Genomic DNA, 18115 nt, shown 5'->3' with positions numbered 1-18115 from the left:
TAAAAGGGAATACGAATGAATATCCATAATGACTTGGTCCAACTCTCCAGAATCCAATAGTTTCCATTGTTCCTAAAACAACTCTACAATGTCCAAAATTTTATATTACTTTTTTTTTTCCTTGTGATAAAGCTGTTTATGTACAAACCAACGAGATCACCGAAGCATATATTCTCTTCAGAAACTATCCAACTCCGGAATGGAACTCAACAACGCCGCAAACCTCCCCTTACCGGCGGAGGCGGTGGCCCTACCTCTCCTATGTACAGTTCCAGCGCCGACAGCGAGTGCGGGAGAAACACGCTTAGGATTAGAGTCATATTCGTTAGATAACAAAATCTGTTTGCGGCGAGAGCCGCATTTGTCGGCGGTTTTCATGAGAGCGGAGCTGGCCTTGACGGCCAATGCGGCCATCTCGTGAGGCTGCAAGCGGTGCTTCAAGCGACTGAGGGGAAGCGCGAAATAGAGCTGACCGGGTTGAAGGACCTGGTCCTCGTCGATGGCCGAAACGACGTCGTCAAAGTCCATTTCGTCGGAGTTGCATATGAAGCACGCGGGGTACTTCTGCAACAAGAAGGACACCTTGACCGGATATGAGAACTCCTGCAACTTTCCGTCTTGAAGAATAAGCTTGGCCGTGGCAACCTGCGTTGAATCGGAGGAGTTGCAGTTTCCCATTGAGGTGACTGAGTGAGCACGGTGGGTGTGACTCGGTGAGAGCGGAATCGGGAATTGGGGTGATTTGTTGTTTGGAGAAAGAGGGAAAAGAAAGAAGAATATATATATAGGAAGCGAAATGGAGTACTTTGCCACGTCGGATCCGGAATTAATTTAATTATGCAATTCTGGAACAGTGGGAATGGCTTTCCAGGCTGTAAGTTGGTGCTGACAGGTTGTAGTACTTGCTCGCATTAGTGTGCCAAACTGACCCTATTCTCCAGATCCTCAATATATTTACCACTCATGCCACTGCCTTTGTTTTGGCTCAGTTTGAATCGAAAGCAAGTTGAATAAAAATGTGAGGGCAACCACATCACGTGAAATCTCGTGGGGGCGGTGTTTTTTTCACCCTCACTTACTCACCAAACCTTCCATAATCTTCCCCCTTTTCAGCTTAATCCTGGGACGCCAAAAATTAATGTAACAAAGACAGGATGCTAAAGTTTGCCATATTCAGAAATGCCATATGCTAAATGTTGCTCCCATTCACACGCCTCCAACCAAAATTAATCACTCAAATTTTTCATTAGTGAAGAATCACATCATTACTTCATCGTAAATAAACTGTATAGAAGGGGACTCAGATGTGTGTGATGCATCGCACGTCATTGCTTTCGACAGGAGGATAATCCTAAATAAACTATGCATCGTGTTTTTCTTATTTTATTTCTTTTGTCGTTTGCTATTGTTCCAACACGTGAAAATAAATCTCTGCCTCTCTCGCTAGTCGCTGTGTGCATTATGACCACTTTATTTCATAATGACGATGTTGAGAGATTTGGCAGACCGACTTTAGTGTTCTGTTTTTCTTCGGTGTTAAAAAACAAAACAGTTCGTGGTAAGAGGAAAGAGATCCCCGCTTTTTGCGATTTCATGCTGAAAATTAGACACCACTTGGTCCATATTACTACTACTACCTCGTGCCTAATGTTGATTTGAGTGCCATCTTCATTCACCAATACGTAATTTCATGGTCGATGAAGTTGCACAGTATCAAAAGCTGTGTGTAACATATAATTGGAATACCCAAGTGTGTGGAGATTGGCGTGAGAAAAAGACGTGGCAGGTGGAGAAGTGTATGGTGCCTCGCTGCAAGGCAGCTAGGAAGCCACGTGAAGGAAAAAGGCATTGGGAATAGTAAATCAGACAAATAAAACAATAATATCAATAATTGATAATAAAGTGTAACATAAAAAAAAAATTAAAATTGATAAACAACAAAGTAAGATTGCAGAAGCAGAAACACTCCGACAGAATCTGGCGTAAGATGATCTCGGTTGAACCCCCAGGCCCCAACCCCCTGCAGCTTCACCAGGCACCATAACCCATTCCTGCTACTATTTTTGCTCCTTTATCAGGATCCAATATTTTTTATTTTATGTAAAAGTAATTAACCTGTGTTGTTATTATGTTTTATTTTTCATAGTGACAGCAAACATGCTACAGTAGTTAAGAATAACAACTACCTTCATTCATTTACTTGACTATTTCTTGAATGTTATGCTTAATCTAATCAAGAAATTCTTCTCAACGAAGTAAAGGAAAGTACATTGGTGCCTCCTTTTATGTTGGTCTCGGTGGGGATCTAAAGCGAAATGATCTTTTTTCCAATGTATGTGAGTAAATTGGAGGTCCATGATGTTGTTCAAAAGGACTTGTCTTTCTCTTCCTTTACAATATTTGGTTGTTATGTTAATAATTATGCTCTTCACATGACCCACTCTCAAACCATACTATGAAGCTTCTTCACTAATTCCCTTCCCCACTCAATCATGCTCTATATCGTGAAACAAGGTCCACTTCAAATACTTTCCATTTTCTTTTTCAAAATCCTATTCCTTTTACACCTTTTTCAAAACTGTGACCCCATAATAAATTCGTTGATTTATTAGTTTTTTACTTTTTTTTAATATGTAAGTTCACAATTAGATCGGGTTTTAAATTTGATTTCAATCTTTTCATTAAAAATATTCATTCTTCTAAAAAAGAATTGCGATGGAAGGATTATTATTAAGAAGTAGACTTTAAACCTAACTCAATCCCATAAGGTTAAGCTTTGCACCCACTTATATACAATGAAATGTTCTAATCTCTAGTCGACGTGAGATTCCAACAGATCCAACAATTATTATCAATTGAAGTTTTATCTTAATTCTCTTATGTTTTTAAATTTTATTATTTTATATTACTCTTAGTTCCTTCTTTATTTTTCTTTTGTGCACCACTCTAACATTGTATTTGGAAGGTGAGAAGAAAAGAAAGAAGAAGAAACAAGTACGTGTTAATTTAATGAATTACTTAACATGGAGTTAACCAATTATGGAAAAACATAACAAATTAAGGGTGCATTGTTGCGTGTGAGTTTTTACATTGATTAAATAAGATTTAATATGTACTTCAACAATTAACATAAATACACGTAGCATGATTAATTATACTTTCAACTAATAAAGCTTTGTAAAAACTCTTTAGAAAACCAACCATAAATATACATGAATAGTAAGTTTCCTTTTTTTTTTTTTTCACTAGACTCGAAGAAAAAATTCTACACCACAGGTCTCGATTTTTTATTTTCTAGATTTCATTCACAGTTCTCTTCCATCCCATCACAACAAACAGAAGTGGAAGAATTTGTTGCGTCTTTTCTCTTTCTTTGCAAGGAATTTCATGCGTTACAACTATACTGTAACTGAGACTGTGATATTATTTTAGGTGAAAAGAGAATCCAATCAATAATTGTGAAAAGGCATTGTGTATTTTTTTTATTCTTGAAAATGACTTGTACTTGCTGATAGTGTCCCAGTCACCATAATCTTAGTTTATATTGAAACTGCTCTGTACATTGATTGAACTCTTCTATTTTAGAGCTTATAACGATATATTGCAATTTCTTATTCTGAGCTTAAACGTGGTTCACAAATTACTAAAAGTACACATTTGAGCAAAATCCATTTCCAGTGTTCCTTTCACCATTTACAAAGTTTGAAGGTTGAATTGGAAGTATTGTGGCACGTTTCCGGCATGAATTAATAATGGTGGGGGAGTGAGAGAAGAATCAATGGCCACACAAAATTTATAAAGGACAAATGCTACCTACCTCAATTATTTAACATTTAATATCATTTAATGAAGTTAACTGACTTTAGAGATTCTTTTAAATGATTTTTTTTTTAATTTTAATTTCTTATTTTTTAAATTAAATAATATTGTATTACGTTAAATTACATTTTCCTATCATTTTTTCAAATGAATATGCTATTTGTTGATGATTTTGAGATGACAACATTGCCTTGGTCCATTTTTATATATTCTCATTGATTTCTTTTTGAATGTAACTAAGTTTTTTTTATCAGCATGAATGTAACTAAGTATTTTAACATGAGGTTAGATATACATATTTTAGGTTTAGGGTTATGGTTTATAGGTAAGACGAAAGAATAAGTTTTTATTTTCTTATATGTGTTTACATCATAAAGTATAGGAAATATATACTAGTGTAGAGAGACTCATCCTAAATTTTCATCCTAAATTTTGCTGCAAATTTTTCATGGAGATCTTCTTCAGCTTCCCTCTTGCTATTATACATGCAATTAGATTCTTATGTTGTTTTTCTAGAACTCCTTAATGATTAATGTAACACATATTTTCCAGTAAGTGTTTTCTCATTTATTTAACGCGTTCATAATTGAATGCTTGATTAAGATTCAACTATAAACTTAGAAAACTGGCGGTTTGATTGGAGAAAATCACTCCTTACGTATGTCCTAAATATAGGAAATCTTAAACTATATGTTTGCCCACAGTTTAAGAAACTGGTGAAATATTTATTTTATATCTCTGTAAATTCCTCAATTAATTAAGAGACACATTTTATTAAATGTCTAGCTTACAGATATTTTTAAGAGTTAAAATATTAAGCAAACAATAATATTTGATAATCTTGAATATAGAATCATGTACCTGAAGGATATGTATTGTGTGTTTCAACAAAAAATCTTTGAAGACATTTTAAAATGGTCCTTAACATAATTTTGTTTTTAGCTTTTGGCGAAATATATTTGATAACAGCACTGAATAATTTGGTTTTGTCTTTTGGTTTGGTTTATTATTTGGCGACGGTGGTCTTAGGAGGGTGTTAGCTAGAGATCCGTGGAAGTACCTTTAGTATGTGATTGGTCATGTGCGAAGGATGCATTGAATGAAGGAATATAAATTATAATGCATGGTTTCGCAGATTTCATATTGGGGCATTTGTACTCATTTTGTACTCTTCAATTGACCATTTTAAAAAGTCTCCTATATTTTGAGAGGTCAAAATTTGTGCACGCCAACGAATCGAATATCCCAAAACATATAAAAAAAGGCATATAAAAATTGTCATAATGTCATGGGACTTAAAAATCTAATACACTGAAACAACAAAGATTAGTATTGTTGTTTATGGTATGCTTTTAAGTCCAAATACAAAACACTCCACATTATCATGCTTAATTTGTGGTTGCCGACACTTGGGTGCTTCCAAATCCAACTAATTTGGTCCTGCTGCATAAATATACTGCAATATTATATACACTTATTATTAGACAGGAGGATTTTTTTTAGGGTTCCTTTTGATTTATAAATATATGAATGTTGAAGACTTGAAGCTCCCTCCCATGCTACTTTAAATAATCATTGGTTTGGTATGAGTAAAGAGTCCCGATATTTGAACAACGTCACAGAGTTGCTCCACGTACAACCGTGACAAAATTAATGATATTTTATTTGTAATGGTGGGATCTGCGAAAATATTTTGAAAATATTTAACATTTGGGTGGAAGGGTTATAATGTGAAATTAGAGTATAACAAATTGAGACTATGTTTAGTTGTATTGTTTTTCAGTTTGTTTCTTTTTTTTGTTCTTCTTCTTCATATTAGTATCTTCTTTTACTATTTTTTTTATTTTTCAGTGACTTGTTGTTGTCGTTCAGTTCTCTAGTATTGTGCGTATACTCTTCCACCTTCTTCTTAAGCTTTCTTCTCTACCTTCTCTTCTACCGTTCATCACTTGTGCATCTCTTTTCATGGTGGTTGAGTTTAAAGATTAGTGACCAAATGTAATACATTTTCTATTAATTTCTTTATTAAATGAAACATTCATGTTGTGTGATTTGTGTTGTGCGATCCCTGTTATTTGCCATGTGTTGAGTCTTGTATGGGCCAAAGTCAATTTCTTGCACACACACTTAAGACAATCTATTTTAGTATTTCATGTTGTGGTTACTTGGTGGCTCTATATTTGACTGTTATGTTAATGTAGTATTTTATTTCATAGTAGTATGTTAGGATACACAAAGAAGGGCAATTGGATAGAATTAGAATATACAAAGAAGTAGGGAAAAAGTGAGTTAAATCAGGGTTTTAGAGGCCAAATGTGTAGGGCAGTTAAGTAAGCACAAAATTCACTCAACTTAGATGGTGGTAGTATGTGGTGACCCACATTACACCCACATTGCAGGACATATTATACATATTAATTTTGTTGTTATGAAAGTCATCCCAGCCAGATACATGCTTACAAACCAGATCTAACAAACATAATAAACAAAATTCAAGAACTCATAAATCCAGATAGGTGTGTTTGCTCCTTTTATATGTAAAATTTGGTGACCCATCTCTGATCATTTGCTCAACACTAACCGCACTTCTCAATAAACCTGCAACATGCTCTTTAACATTCCTTCATTCTACACAGGTAAAGGAGAAAAACAATATCGTCTTTTTAATAATATGCAATAAGATAGTTTCTCCCTCTTTACCTACCATTCCTCTCACTCCAATTTCGCACCATTATTGAGAGAATATTGAAGTTGCTTTATAGTTTTGTTTTAAACTAACTTGCATTGCCACCACTTTTTCACAACTAAACAGCTATTAACCATCCAAATTGAACTTCTACATTCGGTGTTTCTCTATCTTCATCTTTAACAAGTCTTGTAATCATCATGCACCTCTCAACCTCACATTTTCATAATGTTCCTTCTTATGAAGAATTTTAACCTTATGGTTCCAATGCCAACTATTAACTCGTAATTTCTTCACATCTTAAAAGTTGAGATGAAACACCTTTCTCCCAAAAATGATCGATCTCTTCTTTATTCGTAAATCATTAGATACAGATAGGGGGAGTACTCACTTTCTTTTCCACGGAAATAGCCGGAAACAAACACGGCTTAAAGGAAGTCTCCTAATATCATGATGGCTTATAATTTATATATATGAAAAAAAGTTAACCTTTTTGTTTGTTTTTTTCAACAGAAGATGTCATTGGAATTGGAAGGGAATGATAATTTTGAAAAATTATATTTTTTAAATATCACACAACTTTGATGTGAAAGTTTTAACAAAATAAAATATAATAAAAATAAATTTATAATTAAATAATATAAAAAATAATTAAAATAATAGTATTAAGAGTTGTTTATAAAAGTAGAAAAAATATAAATTATCAATATATCATAATTTATTTTTTTTATGATGTTACTATTCCATCCATCAAACTTGTTGCTGAATTACTGAAGATTGCCAGAGTAGTATATGTCAACCACATCAAAAGATTTACAGAGATGAACAGACTTTAGATGATCCATTAATTGATCCAGCATGGAGTATATACTGGCTGAAGTAAGATGTCTTTTGTCATCCACCATGAATTGATGGCAACAGCCATCAATTTCAATGCAGCTAATCGCTTTACACTTCTGTATCCCACCGTCATCCATTATTTTCCTGATCTTTCTCATGTCATCCCATCTTTGAGACTCCGAATACATGTTTGAGAGAAGCACATAAAGCCCAGAGTCATATCGTCCCAACTCCAGCAACTGCTTCATGATTTGCTTTGCAATCTCCAGATTTCCATAGGTCCTGCAAGCACCAAGCAGAGCACCCCAAACGACAACGTCAGGTTTAACAGGCATCTTTTGTATCAGGGTCATTGCTTCTCCTATGAATCCCCCACGCCCTAAAAGATCAACCATGCATGCATAATGTGCAACATTAGGAGAAATCCCGAATGTAGAACTCATTGTGTCAAAGTAATATCGCCCCATGTCCACAAGACCACTGTGACTACAAGCTGAAAGTAACCCTGTGAAGGTAATCTCATCGGGACACAGCCCACTAGCTTGCATCCTCCTGAAGTTCTCAATTGCCTCTTCTCCAAAACCATGCAAAGCAAGTGCCCCAATAATAACGTTCCATGACACCACATTCTTCTCAGGCATCCCAAAGAAGATGTCCATAGCAGTATCAAGAGCACCACATTTTGCATACATGTCTATTAGGGAGTTACAAAGCGTCACACTCACTGTAATATTATTACCACAGATGTAATTGTGGGCTTGTTTTCCCAATGCCAGATCACCCATGTGACTGCAGCATGAAAGAATATTAACAAGAGTACCATCGTCAGGAATCACACCTGAAATACACATCCTGTAGAAAAGTTGCATAGCTTCCGTGTAAAGCCCTTCCTGAACATGGCACCAAATTATTGAATTCCAAGAAACCACGTTCATCACTGGCATCTGATTAAACATTTGCACAGCGTTATCAATAAGACCATGATTAGCATAAGCATTCACCATACATGTCCAAGAGACAACGTTTTTATCAAGCATTCGATCAAAAACACGTTTAGCATATTGCAAATTCCCGCACTTGCCATACATATCTATCAGGGCATTGGTCACAATTGAATCAATTTGAACATCAGTAGTAATGATATAAAGATGGACAAATCTTCCCAAATCCAAATTACCATTCTTTGAGGAAACAGAAAGCAAGCTAACAAAGGTGAACACGTCAGGCTGTACTCCCTGATGTTGCATTTCTTCCAGCAACATAACTGCACCATGACAATGGCCAATTTTAGAATACCCCGCTATCATAGAATTCCAGGATACCAGAGTCCTGTCAGAAATATCATCAAACACTTGCCGTGCACTTGGTATTAGACGGCAAGCAACATAGACAGCCAAAATTGAGTTTTGCACACAGGCTTTATACCCCATTCCGAGCTTAATGGCCTGAGCATGAACAATAACAGCTTCCCAGTAGAAGGGTTTGGCAGCACAAGCTTTGAAAACAAAGGGAAAGGTGAATTGGTTTGGCATAAGGCCCGCCCTTACCATTTGGCGGTAGAGCAACAAAGAGTTTATTGAGTCATCGATATTCGAATAGCCCCTTATTAAATGATTGTACATAAATTTATTGGGTTGGGGAATTTGATCGAACAGGAGGTGTGCATAACGGAGATCTCCCTCTTGAACGCAAAGGGAGACTAGCTTGCCTAGGGTGACAACTTGGGCAGCAAGTCCATGGAGAATGAGCTGGGCATGCACAATCTTGAGTTGTCTCAAGGAGGAACTTTGATCCAGGAGATGGTGAAGGGTTTGGTGAGTGGGTGACTTCAACTTGTGCCATATGGTTTTGCTGATTTGTGTTTGTAGAGAGCCAACGCAAAAAAGGCGGGAACCAATGGTCGCGGGTTTCAGTTTCAGAGTGGATAACATGAAATAGAAGTATCAAACCTAGTACTACCCGAGGTTCTTGTGTCAATCCTATGTATTCATTTTTCTGTTTTTAATTCAAAAATATGGTATTGTTCCAGTTTGGTCTCATTTCGTGTGTCAGCTTCGTTTTGAACTTCTAAATTTTAGAAAACGGGTAAATCAAACCCCACATTTCAAAATTAATTAAAAAAAACACATAATTATTTCTCTGGGAAAACACAAGGAGTGGTTCAGATTGCTACACTAAACTGATTAATCATGTAAAATCAAGATTAATAACTCTTAAGTAACTGCAAATGATTGTTTCATCCATTGCAGAATGAAAAATTTACTAATTCTACCTCTCAGGAGTAAATATTGTTTTCGAAACGTAATACCATTTAAAACTAAATAATAAAATGAGAATTAATGATTAATCAAACACAATCACAGTTGAAATAAATTGATTATTGCAATATTTGTTATAACTTTTTCATGTTTGAAGCGTAAAAGGAGCAGGTCTAAATGTTTACTATACATACATAAGTATGTATGAACGAAGTGAATACTAAAATGTTCATACAAGGTGCGTTTTGCCATCAGTTCCCTTAAAAATTCATAGTTAATTACTTGTATTTGTACATTATAAGTGAGTAATATCTCACTCATCATGAATAATTCTCCTGAGAATCAACCGAATCTTACTTTTTATATATTTTACTAAACTATAAAGTAAGAACAATAGAAAGATTTAATATGAAAATAATATAATTCAATAATTTGTTTAATATTTAAATTTTAGGATTATATTCATTTTAATTTCCTCATTAATTAATATGGTGACCAAATTTTTTCGTAATCAATATAAATAATAATGTCAATTTTCTTAAAAAAAATAGCTTTAATATGAACCCAACACAATAATTTTAAAACTCAATAAAATCCTATTCACAAATTTCTTTTTCTTTTTTTTTCTTATTCTTAAAATCATGTAATAGGAGATAATGTTTTATAAAAATAAACAGGTCACATACAAGTTGAGTTGCGATGAAAATATTACTCAAAAAATGAACTTCGGTGAATAGCACCATAGAACCTCTCTCTCTCTTTACCTTTTATCATTCTTCCACTGATTCATGTTTATCAAGCAAATTCAGTTGCTGTATCGCCAAAATGCTTATAAGACTCAATAGTTTAATCGTAACAGTTTAATAACACAATATATAGTATATAAAGTGCGGAAGGTTCAGTCTAAAATCAGGTTTCAGCTTTACTTTTCTCCATTCTTTTCTAAAACAGAGCAGAGGTTGAAATGAGTTTTCTCGTGTCGTGAATCCCCCAATCATTCCAAGTAGGAAAGTAATAACACCTAGACAAACAGTAACACGGACACTGATACGACACGGACACACATAGATACGTAAAATCTCTAAAATGTAAGACACGGGAACACGGATATATATTATATAATTATTATATAAATTGACAATAAAGATTTATCTGCATAAGTATGTTTCAAATTATTTTTTGGAACAGAAAGATGTTTTTCATGACTGGTTCACAAGAATTTGTTTCTTATTTTTATAATCATAATAACAATTTATACAGTAAAGTTTGAATTTTGAAAAAATTAAATTTTTTTTTTTTAAATTGTGTTAAAACCATCCTAGAAATATCAGAAATTTAACAAATACTTTTTGAATTTGACACTTCCCAGATACGTGTCCTACCGGTGTCATGCGAGTATCGGCGTTCGATAGGAGTATAAGATAATCGTAGACACCATTTAAGATGAGTTTCCAAACTTCATACATCAAGATCAAGGACACTGATCCAACCTCGGGTTTCATGAGAGACTCTCCAACATATCATTCCGTTTATGTTTGAGAAATAATCGCTTATTTTGCACAGCTTTGTAGAAAACGCGATTGTTTCCTACAACCTAAGCTAGGTTCGAACAAGAAGCACTCAGGGGCAACCAGAAACAGACATTTGTACAAGTGAGTATGAATGGTCGAAAAGGTAAAGAGAGATTTTAATTTTAGACATTATTATAATCGAAGTCGTTATAATATACACACAAGGTAATGCTCTGAGTGCTTCTTAACAAGTTACAAGAAAATAGAATTACAGCATAAAAAACATGTCTATGACTCAAGTTGAGCATACCAGACACCTTGGATCTTCACATCCTTAGGAGCTTTAGCCCCCAAATCAGTATCAGAAGGCTGAACACTCTCGAACACCCCAATAACCTCTCCAGTTTCTGGCTTGGTCTTGGTCACACTCAAGGTGATTTTCCCTTTGGAAGATGAAGCACTTTTGTTGTTCTCCTTCGCAAGTTCCTCCTCATCTCCTCTGCCACCAGCAGGCAGAGCAACAGCATTGTCATAACCGGTTGAGGCACCCCTTCCCTTGGGGTCCAAGAAAGAGGAACCTCGGTAAGAGGGAACAAGGAAGTCCCCACTGAAGCTTTCTGGCTTCCCAGTGGCCACCAACTGTTTGATGGTGAAGAGGAACGGCACACGCTCACCCCCGGGAAGCTGAACCGTCACAGCAGCATAGTCGATCCCGTCTTTCTCCTCGAATTTGACCGTTCCGTCAGGTGTAACCTCGAAGGGACCCTCGATCTCGTCGAGGGTGTAGGTGAGACGGGTCATGAGCTTGGTGTTCTGGAACTCGAGAGGGGCGTTCTTGGCCACACCCTCCGCCTTCACCGTGAAGGAAGTGGGTTCCAGACAGAGCTTCTTGGCGTTGTATTTGCCTGGCTTGAAGGCGAACGATTCCACTCCGCCGTCGATGGTTGGGCACTGGTTAGCAGTTCCAGTTCCCTTCACTTCCAGATATGTCTTGCTCTGGATTTCGTCGAAGGTTAGCCTCTTTGGGACACCTTCTGCACTCGCTCCCTGAATATTCATTCACAAACACTTTTCCTTTATTACTTCTCATACTTCTTTCACTACTTGTATAATTTGGTTTGATTTGTTTGAATAAAAGTGCAGTAATTGAAGGTGGTAAGGGAGAAAGGGGAAGCAAGAAAAACATACAGAAACAAGGAGAGCTGAGGTGGCAAGAGCGAATCCTGCAAGTTTGGTGGCGTCGAGGCATTTCTGAGCCAAGTCTTTGAGATCAGAGTGAAGAGAGCAGGTGAGTTTTGGTGCAGAGGGTTCCAAGCCGAAAGCCTTAGAGATGCATTGAGTGGATTTGAGGTTGCGGGAGTTTAAAGGCACCTTGGTGGGTTGCATGAAGGTAGCTGCAGCTTGTAGTGAGGATGCCATTGATGCTGGTGCTAGGTGTATAGCCACCAAAGTGGTTGTGTTGAGATAGAAAGATTTGTAAGTGGTTTTTGTGAGTGATGGATGGCAGAGAATGGAGAGAAGTATTTGGTGGCTGTGGTGCGAGTAAGATTTCCGATAGGGTAAGACCAACTCTAATTGGATCACTCAAGCTAATGTCAATGCTTTCCTTGTTGCCACGTTCCAACCTTCTCAATTTTTTTTTATTATTATTTATACAATAAATTTTCTTTAATCTTTTTATTATTATTTATATAATAAATTTTCTTTACTCATTATATTAATTGTTGTTGCAAGGTCGGATTCCTTTCATAATGATTCTTGTAGTTTTCGTCTTCTCGTCCTCACAACTCTTGTATTCGACGTCTCTCCGTCTTGCAAGTCCTTCTCCAAGAATGGTGGGATAGGTACTTGCGAAGGCACTCCGACGCTCAAGTTAGTCCAAGTACAATATGCCGATGAGTTAAGAGTGAAAAATTACCGCTGGGTCTCTAGTATTTATAACTTTGGGATCGGTCTCAACTGTTATTTGTCTGCTCGTGGATTTCAGACAAGAACCCAATTGTACGTTAATCATAGTTTATACATAAACTAGTTTAATTACAGTTAATTATGTGTTTATTGTTTGTTCTTAAGTTTATGCAGCCTCTCGTTAATCCCATAGTACATTAATTTTTATCAAAATCCATTTTTCTTCACTGATAAAAATATATCGTTCTTTAAGAACAAATTTTTATTTTACAAACTTTTTATTTTTAATTTATTTTGTTTGGTTCCTCAAATGGTGTTAAGGGTATACAGATAGATAAGTTCTTAAAGTTCAACATGAAGTGTACTCCAAAAACCTAATTTGGATAAACACGTTTTTTCTAAACCGTGATAGAGAGGTGCGTTGAGGCACAGGACTAACTCGGCCTATATATGTGTAAAAATGATTAGTAAACAGTAAATATTATTTAACACTTCTAAATATTATTTTTAGAATGAAATATAAGAGAGTAACTATTATTATAACTAATATATGGAATCAAACACGAATCTCTTTCTCTCACTCAGAAACAGATATATCGTTAAGGTTTTTGCACATATATTGCGAAATCACTAATTACTTTTTATAAAATAGTTATTAAGTTTCATATTTTGTCTTTGTTATTTATAATGTAAATAAATACATAGTTGTTTCCACTCTTATGATGTCTCTCTAAAATAATTAAAGATTAGGTAAAAGGTAAATATATAATAAAGATTAGCTTGTCGCAACGGGTATTATTAGGTCCTTTCAATTTTGATAGAAAAATTATTTTGATTGGTTATACTTACTATAGTTAAAACTTGATTTTTAAATTGGATATACAAATGGGATTGAATATTTATGTATTAGTCCGTTTATCTTTTCATATTCGCCTCAATACTTATATTTCTTTCCGTTCTAAATTATTAAAAATCCTTTTAATTTTTTTTTATTCTTAATTTATTTTCAAGTCATATATTTGATTATTTCCCCTCTTTTCTTTAACTATTTGATTTTTATCTAATTATTATTTATACTTATTTAATATTTATAAAAATAAAAGAAATTCTTAATATTTCACATTAGATAACAAAATATGGGTATCCTTTTGATATTGAATACTTCATGATACCATTTTTTTTGCGATTTTTACTTTTTATTAATTAATATTTAAAACTCTAAAGGGATGCTTCCGAGTATACTTATTCTCCGATGGAAAAGGGGATAAGACAAAAAAATCATACTCATTGGGTATGAGGATGGAGATTAAACTTTTACTTTGAAGAATGAAGATGACATAGTCAAACTAGCACTCACCCTGCCTCTTTATCATTCATATTTCATAGAAAGTTTTAAAGTATGAAATCCTTCGATTTAGGAGTTTCATGAACTCTTTCTTTCCTCACCCTTGAACTAACAGCCACACAAGCATTTCCTCAAGCTTGACATACCTCATTTTGAGGGCTTTGAACTTATCTCGGTCGACAATCCATGCATGACAATCTATTGAAGCACTCCTACTAAACACCTTTAGTCTCAAATGATGCCCTAATTCAACTTATGGTCATTATACTGCAGAACATCGAAAAATATTTGACATACCAATCATTCAGCTCAACAAAACTAAGTTAGATCCACTAAGAAATGACTCTGCTTCCTAGCACGACGAAACGAATCCATAACAAAGATTCATTATTCATAACCACTAATGTGTAGTATTTATAATTGATAAAATTACTTAATTGTTGCTTAATGTTAGAAATTTACCCTAATATGATGCGAAAATGGTCAAGATTAAGCTTATGGTGCAGTATTAAAGTCGCTCACGCTAAAATGGCTCGCCCCAGCTAAAACAACACCGAAAGATCTAACATAAGCTAGATTGGCTCGCTTGAGCTAGATTTCATTAAATCAATTTTGGAATAGAGTTAAAAGAAAAAAAAAGTTGTACAGAAGTAAGAGATTAGAGAGATTACTGGGAGAAAATAAGAAAACTCGTTCTTAGGAGAAGAATTTGCTCAAATTAGTCCTTATTATGCAATCCAGACCAAGAATAGAGATCATGATTGGCTAAATGCTTTCAAACTTGAGATTGAATGTAATGTACTCAGATCAAATGTATTGTTGGTGATATATATATATATATATATATATATGTATATATATAATATTATCTTTTCTACTTATTTTTTGTATTTTCGTTTCATGTTGTTGGATTATATTTGATCAATGGAAGCTTAAATTTAACTGGAAAATACTTTTATGGATCCGAAATAGACAAAAAATATTTGATAACTTGTAATGCTATAAATAAATTTCAGGTTATTATATGCATCAAAATTATGTTCATAAAGTTGATGAGTTGATAGATATTTGAGAAATTATCTTATGAATTTCAACATCAAGGTGAATGACTTCAAATTACAACATCAAGTTTCTACATTTATTTTCTATACTTAATGAATTTTATATCAGAACATGTTAATTAAAATTGTTCCCTATGAATTCGACATCTATATTTTAAATAGTTCTATGTTATAGTTGATTTGATATATTTGTCGGGAAAAATGATTATAACCAAAACAACTAATCTCTTCCTAAGTAATGGTAAAAGAGCATTACACCTTCATGGGTATGGAATAATCCATCTAAGAGAGAACAACTCAAGAAAAAATTATAAATAAGCAAGAGCCTTGGTATAAGTATAAGGTAATAATTCTTCAACCACAACATTTGTAACCTAGACATATTCACCATTAACTTAAACATTGGATTATTTTTTGTAGGTTCCACCTTCATTTGACCCAGAAAGTGAGAAATCAAATATTCCAAAAAATGAAGATCTTGAGAGAGGAAATTCAACTTTATAAGAAGAATGTTACTATTTAATTTATTATTGAGACAATATCTTAATTAAAGTGATCCCAAGTATGAATATATGACAATGGATTTGATTAGTGTTTATAAAATATATTATTTTATTATGTTTCTTACTTTATTCTGTTATTCTATGACTATATATTAACCATTGTATTCACGTTGAATAATAATAAAAATACTTTATTCTCTCTCATGCGCTTTTGTTCGTCATGCGTTCTTTTGTTAAAATGGTAATCACAGTTTAGCTTCTTCCCATGTCTTCAAGACCATCTCTTACTAACTCAACAACATTGTTAATCTAGACTTTCTCAAAAAGTACAAGACAATCTTCTTGTGGCTTAGTTTTTGCATCTAAATATGTTCTACCACACAAATTTGGATCAAGTTGCAAGTGCACTTTGTTAGCAACACCTAAGAAGAACATGATCATGCATACTTATCTTAAGATATCAAGATGATTGTGTACTCCGTTTATGCAATTTGTGCTCCTATATCTTCCTCACATAGCATAGGATGTAAATGGTTATTCAAATTGATATAATTCTGAAATCTTTAAAATGTTTTCATCACATTTTCAAGCAACCAAAGATTTTCATCACATTCATAAAATGTTTAGTTCCGTTATCAAACCCATATTATTTTAATTCTTGTCCTTAGTACAAATTGGAACATTCATCAAATCAAATAGATGTGGTTAACACCTTTTACAATGATGAGCTATTTTTTTATAGACTCATTTCTAAACTTAATGCATTTTCTTCGTGCATTTTCTTCTTTAAAAGACAGTAGTCACTTATGCTAAATTTTGTGATGGAAGAGATTCCAATACCAATTTTATCAAAAGTCCACCAAAATGCTACATTTAAGACAATCACTACTGTCATAGAGGAATCAAAGAAACATTTTACATTTTTCCATGTCATCTAGTGTGAGATAGCTCTTCTTTTCCATTTCTAGTTAAAGTAGCATAGTTTAAATCTTTTTGTAAATGTGATGAAACATGCAAAGTAATACTTAAAAGACTAAACCTAAGTTTAATTAGAATAACCATTTCTATGTAAACTTAGGTCTGACCCAATTAGCTAGACCTATTGAATTCTAGACCAACCACACAGAATACTTCTAGAATTTACCACTATTTAGACTTCACCCATGTTCCATGGGAGTTGGGTGTTGTTTAACATTTCATTTGTATTTGGCTCTTCAAATTTCAACCCTATAATCCTATCATTTTGTAAGATTAAATTAAGCAGTGCTATACTACCAAACTTGAGCCATACTTTACTCCTTATCTAAGTAAAATATGACTAAAATTTGACAACATAACATTACTCAATTTAATCCTACAAAATGAGAGTCAAAGCAGGTAAATTCTAAAATATTCCGTGTAGTTATCTAAAATTTACACTCATTAATCAATAGTAAATGATTGTTTCTAATTAAACTTAATGTATCCAATACAAGTTTAAATAATATGCGTGATAATCTTGGATTGTTCGAGACAAAAGTATATTATAAGCTTCGGGTTATTTGAGCCAAAGAACATTGGCCTAATTTCAAAATAGTATTTTTTACCTTAACCCTACAACTTATTAATATTAGTACCAAAAATTAACATTACTGACTGACATTTTCAGTAATTTCATGACTCTTTAAAATAAGTTATACATTCATCAGGTGCCATTTTTGTTAATATGATATTATTTATTCTAACTTCGATCTCATTCCCATCCTTCTATATTCAACAGCTGCAGAACATGCTAGATCATTACAATTCCAAATCAACTTCACTCAGTCAATGAGTTAGCTTAAGTGCATATTTAGATGAACATTAAAATCACGGAAAAATAAAAAATTACTTCTTCATTTTGGTTTGAATGTAGAATTTAATCAATTAGACAAAATTTGAATTAAGCCAAAGGAGTATTCAATATTATAGTCTCATAAAGAATATATATAATTATAGTTTAATATAGCAAATATAAAATCAACAATGTACATCATGCAATTACAACACAGAGAAAGACAGTAGCTCAAAAGTGCTTGAAATGCAATCATAGACAAACTCAACAGAAATAAAATTTCATTCTCATCACAGCTACTTAATCGTCTTTCTCTAACTTCTTCGTGCAAACTGAAGTCAGAAAACAAACAAAATAAACTACGAATGAAA

General features: G+C 33.8%; 3 protein-coding genes across 3 annotated transcripts; all 3 read right to left on the bottom strand.

Moving 5' to 3' along the window:
* On the bottom strand, positions 1–771 carry LOC137810167 (uncharacterized). The gene has a single exon (XM_068611312.2). It carries the CDS (start codon positions 676–678, stop codon positions 178–180), a length of 501 nt encoding a protein of 166 aa, XP_068467413.1. The 5' UTR covers positions 679–771; the 3' UTR covers positions 1–177.
* Positions 772–7228: 6457 nt separating this feature from the next.
* Positions 7229–9418, bottom strand: LOC137810165 (pentatricopeptide repeat-containing protein At2g22410, mitochondrial). The gene has a single exon (XM_068611311.2). It carries the CDS (start codon positions 9274–9276, stop codon positions 7273–7275), a length of 2004 nt encoding a protein of 667 aa, XP_068467412.2. The 5' UTR covers positions 9277–9418; the 3' UTR covers positions 7229–7272.
* Positions 9419–11278: 1860 nt separating this feature from the next.
* On the bottom strand, positions 11279–12553 carry LOC137810163 (oxygen-evolving enhancer protein 1, chloroplastic). Its single transcript, XM_068611310.2, has 2 exons — positions 12303–12553; positions 11279–12161 (listed from the first exon to the last, which is right to left on the bottom strand). Exons 1-2 carry the CDS (start codon positions 12531–12533, stop codon positions 11403–11405), a joined length of 990 nt encoding a protein of 329 aa, XP_068467411.1. The 5' UTR covers positions 12534–12553; the 3' UTR covers positions 11279–11402.
* Between the last annotated feature and the right edge of the window lie 5562 nt (positions 12554–18115).

Source organism: Phaseolus vulgaris, chromosome 2 (assembly GCF_051622355.1).
Source record: "Phaseolus vulgaris cultivar YP4 chromosome 2, ASM5162235v1, whole genome shotgun sequence".
NCBI lineage: Eukaryota > Viridiplantae > Streptophyta > Magnoliopsida > Fabales > Fabaceae > Phaseolus > Phaseolus vulgaris.
The sequence above is the reverse complement of the archived record's forward strand: the minus strand, read 5'-3'. Positions and strand labels throughout refer to the sequence as shown.